A 12,220-nucleotide genomic window follows, 5' to 3' on the forward strand; every position below is an offset into this window, starting at 1 on the left:
AATCGAATTCTTCCACTACGCCACTCATTTTATCTCTGATGAGTCAGAAATCACAAATGATAATTCCAAGTGAAGTAAGCATTTCAATATGATTTCGTATTTAAGTTCCGCTAATTTTAACGGTATATTTATTTATTATTTCACACCGACTAATATGTAATATATAGCCTACTTAATACCTAGCCAGTGGAAAAAATTCAAATTATTCGGTCAGCAAGCTAGCCCAGTAAGTTATTCGTAAATTTTTTTATTTATTTACCATTTTTCTAATGGGTTGGTGAGCTACTGTATCCTACATATGTACTTACTTGTTTTCAATAAATACAATGCCTTCCAATTTGTGACTCGATCAAACTTAAAATTTCAAAAAACATATTTTTAAAATAATTTTATTTCCTATAATAACAAAAAATGAACATAATCTCGATATTACAAATTACAACAATTTAATTATTCTTAAAATTACAACTATAGTCTAGCATTTGTGTTCTGAAAAGAATGAAGATTTTCAGATATCGTTTATACCAAAAGTACAAAAGAAAAAAGTTAAATAATTTTTGAATAAAATATAATTTGTAGATTTGTTTTTTACTAAAAATAAAAATGAGAGTAAATAAAATAATTAATAATGAAAGTAAATAAAATAATTCATATAAATGCTAACAACTGTGCAAGCAATCTTGAGCAAAGTGCAATGTAATGTGTTTTTAAATTACCTGTTTAAACCTATTTTAGTTATGGAACGAATGGATGAGAGTGAAATGAAAACGTAAAAACTAAATTAATTTTTCATAATTTATAAATTTCAACACAATATTCAAAAAAAAATTTTTTTTTGTGTAATTAATGTAAACGTATGTATGACAAAAATGCATGAAATTCTAAAAAGAAATATTTCGAATTTATTTTTTTTAATTTTGTAGAGGTTGTTTGACTTTTGTAAAAGTTGTGTGGAACAAAATTTTGATAAATAAGTTGATAGGTTAAAGTTTCCAGTGAAGAAGAAGAAATCATTGCTTATGAAAATAATCCGTTATTGGAAAATAAACTAATTTCTTGGCATTGTTGTAAACGGAGCTTTCGTGCATAGCGTTGCTTTGATATGCTTCTAAAATGAAAGCTCCTTGAAAATTGTGAGCAATAAACGTATGAAATACATATTATGTAACTATATTTGAGCTCAGCTATACTGAAAAGGTTTCAAGTAATGTAAAATACGATGCAAAGTGAATGTGTGATAAATACATTTTCGGCAGTGAGCAAGTTTCATCAAATGATTAGTCCTAAACTAAGGCCTTAGCCGACACTAAGTGGTTTTAAAACTTAATTTTTTTTACAACCAGCATCCAACTTTAAATGCGCACGCCATTTCGAACCGAACAACAATTGTGAAACTATTTTGTACAGTGAATGCTTTGAAAGGAGAGAAAATAATGATTATGATAACTGCCACGCTCGCCTTAACGGTTTCATGCTCTACGGCATGTACTCCGCCAAATTTATTTCTTACTTTCGTAGTTTTTGTTTAGCTGTATTGCCATCTTTCACTTAATTTATAAATAATGTCATATACTACAATTTGCTTAACCACCCCTACCACTAACAGCTTAACTTAAGGCCAAGAGCGGCTCATAGTCCAGATCTTTGGGACTCGTCTTCTTCTTATACTTCTTTTGCAACTTCGTTTTGGAGAGCTTCGATTTGGATTTGCTCGCTCGTCGCTTCTTTTCCTCCTTCTCCTCTTGCTCCTTCTCGCGATCAAGCAGCTCCAATTGCTCAAAGATGTTCTTCGGTCGTGGATGTGTACTTGGTTTGGTTGAATTTTTCGCCGCATAAACAACAACAAATTGTGAAAACGCCGAATCGGCCGGCGTATTTATATCGGCAAAGTCACGGAAATCGGCAAATTGTTCTTCGGGGTATGTATACTTCTGCACGAATTCCTCGTTCGAGGGGCGCCCGTGTCCATTCGCATCGCCGTAGTATTGATTGAAATCGCTATTATCATCGGTGTGATAAGGCATTTCCTCTTCGGGGTAGAAGGTGCCGCCGCGCAGCACGCCAAAGTCGCCGGAACCCAAAATGGTGGGATCAAAGCTGCGTTGTGTTGGTCCTAGTGGCACTTGTTCGGGATGTGGCGCAGCAAATTTCGGTATCACTGGGCTATCGGGTATGGGGAAGTAGGGGCGTGAATGGCCCAGTGGTGGCGCCTCACGGAAGAAAGGTGGGTAGTAGTTTTGTGCAGCTTGCGTGTGTGAGTCAACAGGCGTTGGCTGCGGTATGTTGGGATGTACATCGGAACGTGCCACGACATGAGGATTGGGTGGTAATGGGCGAAACTGGTAGGTGGGTGGTACGTGGAATTGTTGTTCCTGTGAGCGCAAAACTGTAACTGGGGTGAAGTCATTTGGTTCCATGAGCATATCAGCATCCTCTTCGGGGAATTCAGCTGTTAGGGAGAAAAGAAAAAGGCATATGTTGAATGAGTGTTTAAAATTGATATTCGGCATTGTGAAAGAATTTATTTACAAGACTTTTACAAATTATTTAATGTTATTTTATATACAATTTTGCAATTATCTACTCTAAGCCACTTTTAAAATACGTTTGCTTCAAAATAAGTCGGATTTGTGGATTTATTACTTCTGGCACACCGTGTCATCAATTCTTCTCAATTTTGGAAGTGGAAAAACTTTCACCACTTGTCTCCATTTATCTTCTTGTGCTTTTGTTTAACGCTCTTACTTCGTTTACAATGGATTAATTTATATAAATATGGGCACGGAGCCGACAGCGACCAATCTATAGACATTTCTTCTGCTGATATGGCTACGAAGCAATGCCATTGAACCGCAATAAATATTAATAAAGCGACAACGGTAGTTTATATACCAAAATGTAAAACATTTTAAGCAAAAAGAAAAAAATCTTCAAGCTCAAAAACCTGTATTGGTAATATCCAGCGAGAGAGTGTTGACAAAAGCCATGCAATGACCGAGCAATACGGTGAAAGCGTTGCAACGACCAAAAGGCTGTGGCAACCCACATATTACAGCTTGTGGCAATTGAAAGTCAGCGGTAGATCGCTGTCAGCACGGATTTTGCACAAAACTTGATTTTTCAGTTAGCGAGTTACGAGCGTTGCGAAGTTTTTGCGCTTTTCCTTGTCTGTATAAATAAATTTATGTTTTACTTGTCCACAATAGTAGTTCATGTTATCTATGGCTTTTGCTCTTTTTAGTGTCCCCAAGACAAGATCGTGGTCAAGTGGCTTGTTTAAATTGGTCACAGTAAGCGCCCGCCCTCCGTGGAATAATGATACTGCACTTTTTAATTGCATGTAAATATAATCGCTTCCAGGCAGTAGCGGTAAGTACGAGGGTTGCCTTTTATATTTCGGGATCAGAGAATAAAAACAAATATTAGTCAGCGCAAATCAGCCAAATTGTTTTTCAAAATATTCTCCATTAAGATCCAACATTTACATGTAAACGTATCAACAGAACTAAATAATTTATGGTCATACATTTTCGTCTTCTGAATCTAGCTTTTTACGAACAAAGTGCGTAGGTTCAATATTTAGGCTTTGCTAGGTAAAACGAAAAAGTTTACTGGAAGTTTTCTCTGACCAATATGATTGTGAGGAAAGCGACTTTGAACTGAACGGATGATTGTTACGCTCACATTAAGGCCAGAAGGAGTTTAACTCATTCCTCCACTACGCCTTGAAAAAGAGTCTTAGCTTGAAGCGGACAGAATCCACGTTATAACATTAGTTCACTAAACTCTTAGACGAGTCTAAGACGATAAACCCCTTATCTGAAATTCTAAACACTTCATATGTTTTACCATAGAGGGTAGGTAGGTTAAGATGTTGATCATAACGGAAGGCTCACTTGGACAGATTATAAGATACTTACAAATAGACAAAGTGCTTTGAGTCTAATACAAATTTCATAAGATGAGTTTTGGTTATGGCTCCTACTTCAACGAAGGTGAGATTGCTGAGATTTTCGCGAAAGCAAATGGAGGGAAAAGTGTCGGAATGTTTCCGCGTCACCTTTGTACAGGTTAGATTAGATGGCTGATCAAAAATCGCATGTGGATGTTTGAAGTTAAGCGCTCTCAAGTATCTAAATCTTGACCTCATAAAGGCTTTATAGTCAATAAGGAAGTGTTAAGTTGTTTCCATCTCATCTTCTTCCGTTCAGCTTCTTAAGACGGACCCTAATATGGCAATGGCCTGTTAAAAGCCCCACATATAGGGAGAGGGTAGCCTTAAAACGATAACTAGATCTCTTGTCATTGATCTTTGGCCTAAACATTTGGCCACAGCGCAAGTACTAATGGTGGCACAGTGCTGGTCGAGCTTCCAGCTATCGCGTAGTAACACACAAGAGGATATGAGAGTACCGAGTCGCTCCCATTCTACCAATAGTGGTTGTAAGGTGTATTTCCTTGCTAGCTCATCAACCTTGCAATTTACTGCGATTCCACTATAGCCTGACAACCATACCAGTATTATCACAAAAACATTAGATACTATTGACAGCGAGGTTAAGCACTCCCAGAATGCACTGTTAATGAGTTCAAGGCTGGTATCGCCACTCTGCTATCTGAGCGAATGGTCACTTTTCTGAAGGAGGCTGCACTCCGGAGCAGTAGACCTGCTGCTTATCTTCCCACATACAACTTTACAAAATATGTTTTGGCCTTGCCACATGTATGCCAAGAAAGAACTACTACGATAGAAGCAATATGAGCTTTACTAAGGGCAAATAGTTAAATAGATCTTGAAGGGGATTCTCTTGGCTTTAGACCAAAATGATATCGCAGTCGCAAGCGCATTGTCGACCCGCGGATGCTAAGCTCAAATGCGGTCCATAGGTCCAGTACTAAAGCGCAAGATGACAACGCGGTTCCAACTCGTTCCCACTCCGATGAGAGCAGCGCAGGAGCGGCCTTTTTGGTTTGAGAAAACATGTCTAAGTTTGTCTTGAGAGTAATCGCCATCGGATAGCGTCTGTATGTATTTAAATAATTAGTTGCTCATTTGCAGAAATTTGACAAGCATTGTGCGAGCTCAGCGCCATTAAATCACACTAATTAATAAATCATGTCACACATAATTAATTACACACTTAATTGTATCAATTTTGATGCTGTGTTGAAAACGAAATATTTCCACACTGTTACATTGCTTTATTTTGTGGCGTGTTCACTCCATAAAATTTTTGAGCATTTAACGGTTTAGACAGTAGCGGATTCAAGCATAACTGCACTCTGCCTAAACTTTATCATTTCGAATTAACATCGTGTCTTCTACACAAATTACCATCTAATACTCATATACTTAGGGCTAACGTTTGATAGATTTTATAATAATATTTTAAGTGTTTTCACACTGGCTATATAGTACATAGTTCAAACGGACGACTCAGTCGGCTGAAGGCTCGACATTGGCAGAACTGATGCTCTAATGTTTTATCAAGCTCTGAGTTTTGTCCCTCTTAGATTAGCTGGTTTTTGATGATGTCCCTGGGATAGTCTGTAATCTGTTTCTGTGTTCCTCCTTTCCTAAAACCATTAGTCTGTTGAACTAATAGCCTGATCGGCAAAATCATACAAAATGACAACTCATACATTTCAATCCCAACCGCTCTGCAATATATTTACGCATTCTTTAAAAACCAGGACTTCGACGATGTCTTCGTTCCAACCCGTCTCGGAAAAATTAGCAAATTTATATGACACACGTGTCCACAACGAAAATTCATGCAAACCTGCCGATAAGCGATAACCGAGATCTTTCAAATTGTTACAATGCGGCACAGGTATTTCCACCACTCATGAATCCGCCACTGGTAGTGGGCGATGAAAAGACAAAAACAAAAAGTTAATGTTGCTAAAAAGTGCCGACAGCGATAATTAAATCTGACCCATATTTGTAACAGTAATTTCGGTATAAATGAAAGCATACGTTAGCATGGTTTTGAACTCATCTTCCACACCGCGTCGCAGCAATAATAATAAAAATTGGTATGCGCAAGCGCTACCGCCGATGCAAAAAGTGGAATAATGCGATAATAATCATTGCAAACGCAACCAAACACGGTTATTTGGAAAAACAATGCAAAATTGAGAAATTGCAATTGCTACTAACGACTTTAGGGTTTTCATGCCAAAAACGTCAGGCCACAATTAATCAATCACAAAACTAATATTTTTACCGGGTTTTCCAATAAGGGTGATATGATGTAAACGAGAAAAAACACACTACTTGCTAATGAAATTCAAATGTTTTTATTTTATTTTTTGTGAAGTTCAATCAGTAAAATTAAATTCTGTATATAACATTATTCAAATGCTCTCCACGACTTATTTTGCAGGAACGAATTCGACCCGTAACCCGTTTTTCGACTTATTTTCCACTAAGTCAAGTCTTACCTCATTAATAGCGTTAAATATTGACTTCTAAAGCTTTAGAGAGTCTGGTTTATTGTTAAAGACCAATGACTTCAAATCATTCCACAAGAAGTAGTCAATGTCAAGACWATGGCCTCATTGTCAAATTTTCTTGAAATAATCCAATCTCTAAACTTTCCTCCCAGAAATTCGGTTGTTGCACTTGTTGTGTTGCACGTAGCCCTGTCTTGTTGGATCCAGATGTTGTGAAGATTAACTTCTTTCAATTGTGGCTACAAAAATGTGGTTATCATAGATCATACCGCTCTCCATTGACAGTAGCGGCTTCATTTCGAAAAAAGTGCGGTCCTCCTCGATAATTTATGGATTTTCTTGGCACTAGAATCGACAGGTTTGGTTCCTTACCGGACCACTTCGATATAAGTGAGACTCATCGGAGAAGATAATTTTCTTAATTACTTATTATTTTTTTCAGAATAATAAAATTGTACAATTTTTATACGTTGTGTATTTCCATGATGAAATTGTTTACATTACTGACTCTTTTTCTTTACTGGCGTAGACACCGTTTACGCGATTATAGCCGAGTTAACAACAGCGCGCCAGTCGCTTCTCTCTTCGCTACGTGGCGCCAATTGGATATCCCAGGTCTTTCTCCTCTTGATCTTTCCAACGGAGTGGAGATTTTCCTCTTCCTCTGCTTCCCCCGGCGAATACTGCGTCGAATACTTTCAGAGCAGGAGAGTTTTCGTCGGAAAATATGACCTAGCCGCTGTCTTTTTATTCGCTGAACTATGTCAACGTCGTCATATGTCTCGTACAGCTCATTGCTCCATCGAATGCGATATTCGCCGTGGTAAACGCGCAAAGGACCATAAATCTTCACAGAACTTTTCTCTCGAAAACTCGCAACGTCGACTCATCACTTATTGTCATCGTTCAGGTCTCTGCATTACTGATTAGAATGATAAAAATTACAGGTCATGACATATTGAAAATGACCGAAACGAAACTTAGAAATCATATCATCCCTATTGTAAAACTTACTGTGTCAGACTTATAAGAAAATTCGGAATAATCAGGTAAATAGATAGTAAATGTGTAACACTATGACCTGCTCTAATTAATACAGAGTTCTTTCGTTCCCTTTTGAGTTAATCTAATCAAGAAATAGTTTTCACACAAAGTATCATTCAGACCACAGATCTCTAAAATAAGTAAAGAAAAAGTAAGATATAATAAATATTCCTACAAGGAGTTAGTAGTGTATTCGTGAAGCTTACAGTTGAAAATATATTTAAGAAGGATTGTTATTTAAACTAACTAGGTGGGTTTCAGAGGTGGACAGCATAACTTAATACATATATAAATCTCGTTTTTGAACGAAGAAATAAAAAAAATTAAAATTTTCGTCTTTTCAGACTTTGAACAAAAAATCTCATTTTTTTAAACCCTGAAACAACAGGAAAAGTTTAAAGAGCTTACAAATGCTTATACATAGTCAAAATGAGGATGACAACCGCTTGTTTGAAAACAAAAAATTAATAAGTTTTGAAGATCGGTAAAGCGCGAAATTACACTTATTTGCGTATTCTTCCACAGGAATCCCAGATATTAATAATTTAAGATCTTGTGAAAAAAAGCATGAGCGCATCACATCTACAATTTTGAGGTTCGCACTTTAGTTGCTAAATTGTTTGCATTCTCACTTGACACGTTTTTATTACTTTTTTGATCTGTTTATTTAGTGAGCTGTCAGAGCGGCGCGTGGGCTTTTAAATATAATACTTGCGCGCGCGGCATTTACAATGTAACATCAAAAGAAACTTCATGCCATTATAATAAAAAAGCAATGAAACGAAAAGTCAACTAAAGCCAACGGGTAACTCTGTAAGTTCATAAGCAGTACAACCCAGTTGGGAGTCAATTCTAAGCAGTCGTGTGCAATGTGTGTTCTCAAGTTGTGAACTGTAATTAAATATATTAATAATATTTATAAGTTTTACAGAATGTCGCTATCGAAGTGTTTCAGATATTTTACGCAACACTAAAAAGTTCCCAAAGTTCTAACCTAATATTTTTCATCGTCTTATCTTGGCTTTGTTCCAAAATTCCAAACCGTCTCTTAGAGGTTGAAGGCGTTTATGAAGACTTCAACAAGTCAGATATATGTACATATGTATAGGTGGACTCTTATTATATGACGAGATGTTTTCATAAGCACAATGACCACACTACTTATACATTGGTAGAGGTTTTCAATATTCTGTTTTTAAATAGTGTGTCCTCTGTATAATTCTTATGGAAGTTTCAGAAATATTTTATTTTATTTGCTATATTACGATATCGAATAGCGAAAATTGGCACGGGAATACACATCATATTTTTTCACTTTAAAATCGGTTCTGGATCTCCAATAAGTCGAAAAACTAGAACTAGCTACAGAAAATTTATTCCATTGAGAGCTGTAGATAACTGAAGTCTTCCTTAATTTTCTGAATAAAGTCGGAGAAAATTTTAAGAGAATGTATAGCTCACTACAGAGCAAGCCCGTGCAATGAATTACTAAATACTCGTATTAGGCAAAAATGTTACATCTTTTATCTTTCATATAACCTTCAGTTGCGGAGTTCCAACTTATTTTGAAAACTGTGAATGTGGAGATCTAAACCTATTTGCTTTAAAGTAAACTCAGTTAATATTAGTTTATACTTTTACTGTAAACATTTTGATGACTTTGACCTAAAAAGAAAATTCAATCTAACATTGCTGTTTCCGATCTAACCTGTACTTTGTAGACTGATACACATCTTTTAATTAATTTTCATTCATACAACTAAATAAATTACATGGCTAACGACACCTTTTTACTCCATTAATATTTTAATTTAGATTTGGCTTTGAACAAAATTACGCCGTCGTTACTGTGGTTGCAAAAATTGGATAAAGTTTAGCTAAAATGGTAGTTTTTCGACGATTCTTCTATATGTAATACTAATTATTTATAATGTATATATTCAAGTTTTGACTTAGTTGGTTAAAATATACATGAACATTTTTGATCCCATATTGCCTATTTAATATGATGCAGAAGTTAACTCCATTTCCAACTGGGCTTATGTTGTCATATTAACAACGTGACAGTTGTGTTCATGAAAATAGTAGCGCAACTCTTTCTTGCCCTTTTGTCAAAAATTATTTACTTAATCTCTTAATTCTAAAATAGTTCTAAAACACATGAGTAAAAATAAATTGAAGAGCTACACTTTAAAAAATAAGCCTGTGACTGCAGAGATGAAATTTGGCATTGGCAAACATTATTCTATTGCGCTTTTCTGTAATAATATTACCGGCAAGCGAAAACACTTTTTTTTTATACTTTGTGCCTATAGCCACAACAAATTTTACTCATTTTTTAAATCCGGAGCTTTCTACGGATGAAAATGGACGACAGTCTTCAACCACCCAATCAGCGCAAGCTTCTAACGCTAATTTTTTATCTTCTTCACTTACTTTCTGTCTGGGCAGTTCAGTCATATGTGCGGTAAAACATTTATGCCTATTGAGTATGGAACTCTGCATGCGTTGGCATTTATACACATTTTTGCAATTACGACAACATATCATGTCAAGTAATGTACTTCCGTCATCTTTAACTATTTCAGCAAACATATCCCAAATAGCACTTCTGCCCTTCCGTTTTTGCTGAGCTTAAAAATACCTATAGCTTCGATAGATTTCAAGGTGTAAGATCAAATTGAAATAAATTATAATATATAAATAACAGTATATTTACCTTTACAAAAAACCATTAACACTAAAACACTTACAAAAACAGACATGAAACAGTTTCTCAGCGCACGATACAAAATTTACACTTTTATTATTTAAATTATTTTCTTTCTTTCCTTCAAAAAAGTGAGCAAAGTCAAATTATATATCTACTATTGAGAGAGTCATAAATTGTTGTCACTCATATGTGTACAAATATTTTGAGGTTTTTTTTTCTTTTGGTGGGAATGAGTCTTAGTCATTTTTTATATTATTAAGAGTACTCATTTGCACCAATTTTTATGGCTCATGACTTAAGTGGACTAATTTTATGAGTACCAATTGCAGATCTCTGTTGGCTACATACCTACGAGTATTTAGCCAGAAATAGGACTTATCGCTGAATAAAATTTTGTTCGGAAACGTCGGTTCTTATTGCAACTTTTCAAGAGCCCATAGAACGAAGCGATGTCGCTTGGTAAGGCCGACCGGCTTTAGTTCTTAATCACGCTCTCAATTTAAGATCGCGACGTAAATGCGATAAGTCGTTCCATACGTCAGTCCGAGTTGCTGTGAACGGCGCTGAATCGACTCTGCACGGTCTTAGTGTTCTCAGCTATGATGGCTATATTTTCTTTACTACGTGCTGGACGTGGGTTATTCGGTTGAATATTATCCAACGTGAACGTGAATTTTCGTAAGAAAGTTAAACGATTTGTAAACGTTGTTTAGGCGTAAGTGTTTCCATGACGAAATGGAAAATAAATCCGAAAAAAATAACATGCCAACTTCACACGACTCACGCGCCATCTGCCAAAAAAAGTCATTGAAGAAAATGTATTTACTTGCAAATTTTTAAAAAAGTCCATTGGCTGGACAGCTTCCGGAATAGAGTCCTATAGAAAAATTGTGTGGAGATTTTTGTATGTGATTCTTATAAAAGTAACAAGGGTTGGTTTGAAATAAAGTATAAATTGCCTTTTACACTTCATATTAATATATCAGATTCCATTATTTTTATAATTTCCCAGATTTCGAAATAACTCTTCTTAAAACTAGAATGGATTAAGTTACATATGGCTTTTGTTTTTATTATGTATTTTGTACTTTTTAAATGAATTTTGCATAAGGGTTTTGTCCCACGAGCACTGCCAATTTCATAAACACAGCTGTAGAAGCTCATATACATATATGGTATGTATGTATGTATGTGTGTATGTAACGTTATAAATAATTTAGCATTGTTTACTCGCGTCTAGGCGTACATTTCACACCTTCGGTTTCACTATCCGTCGCCATCTCCGTTTCAATTTGAGTGGCAGCTGGGAAGGGCTTTAAAATATGATGTATAATAATGTAATGTACGTATGTATATGTGTATGTGTTTAGTACTCGCATGAAGCGTAATTAAAATGGTTAAAAGGCCATTTTTGCGGCCATGCCCCGTTGACATAAAATGCTTTGGCGTACTAAAGTCGTCGGCAGTCGGTCGCGTGTGCTTCTCTTGCAGTTAATACTAATTTGTTAGTGTTGTTGCTTTGAAAACAACATGCGAATTACACATAAACATAATAAACAACTGAAATAATAAAATAATATAAAAGCACATGTGGAAGTAAGAAAAAAAAGATGCAAAAGGTAAAAACAAAGTTGTAAAATGTGAGATCACTGACTTCGGAAGACTTCTGTTTTCATTTGCACGTAAAAATCTCTTCATATGAATACACACTCATTGGGTTAAGTAAATATTATTACATGCCTATTTGAGAAAACTGTAAATTTTATAAGTGAGTTCAGTTTGATTCACTTTTCGTTTCAACCCTCGTCGCCTTTGTCATCATTTTACTCTCGCAACAAAGTTGCTAAAGAGAGTATTATAGTTTTGTTCACATAACGGTTGTTTGTAAGTCCTAAAACTAAAAGAGTTAGATATAGGGTTATATATACCAAAGTGATCAGGGTGACGAGTAGAGTTGAAATCCGGATGTCTGTTTGTACGTCCGTCCGTGCAAGCTGTAACTTG

At 35.7% G+C, this 12,220-nt stretch overlaps 1 protein-coding gene across 2 annotated transcripts in view; it reads right to left on the minus strand.

Moving 5' to 3' along the window:
* Positions 1–497: 497 nt before the first annotated feature.
* LOC108973022 overlaps positions 498–12,220 on the minus strand; it is an 85,783-nt gene continuing 74,060 nt past the window's right edge. The window contains exons 1-2 of one of the 2 annotated variants that reach the window (XM_018940012.1): positions 2,644–2,812; positions 498–2,449 (exon numbers count right to left, since the gene is read on the minus strand). In XM_018940012.1, the coding sequence (XP_018795557.1) occupies positions 1,608–2,449; positions 2,644–2,662 (861 nt within the window). In that variant the 5' untranslated portion in view covers positions 2,663–2,812 and the 3' untranslated portion in view covers positions 498–1,607. Of the gene's footprint in view, positions 2,450–2,643; positions 2,813–12,220 lie in introns of those variants that run through there. The other variant, XM_018940011.1, reaches the window with a different exon arrangement.

Source organism: Bactrocera latifrons, unplaced genomic scaffold, assembly GCF_001853355.1.
Source record: "Bactrocera latifrons isolate USDA-ARS-PBARC rearing strain unplaced genomic scaffold, ASM185335v1 scaffold_45, whole genome shotgun sequence".
NCBI classification, from domain to species: Eukaryota; Metazoa; Arthropoda; class Insecta; order Diptera; family Tephritidae; genus Bactrocera; species Bactrocera latifrons.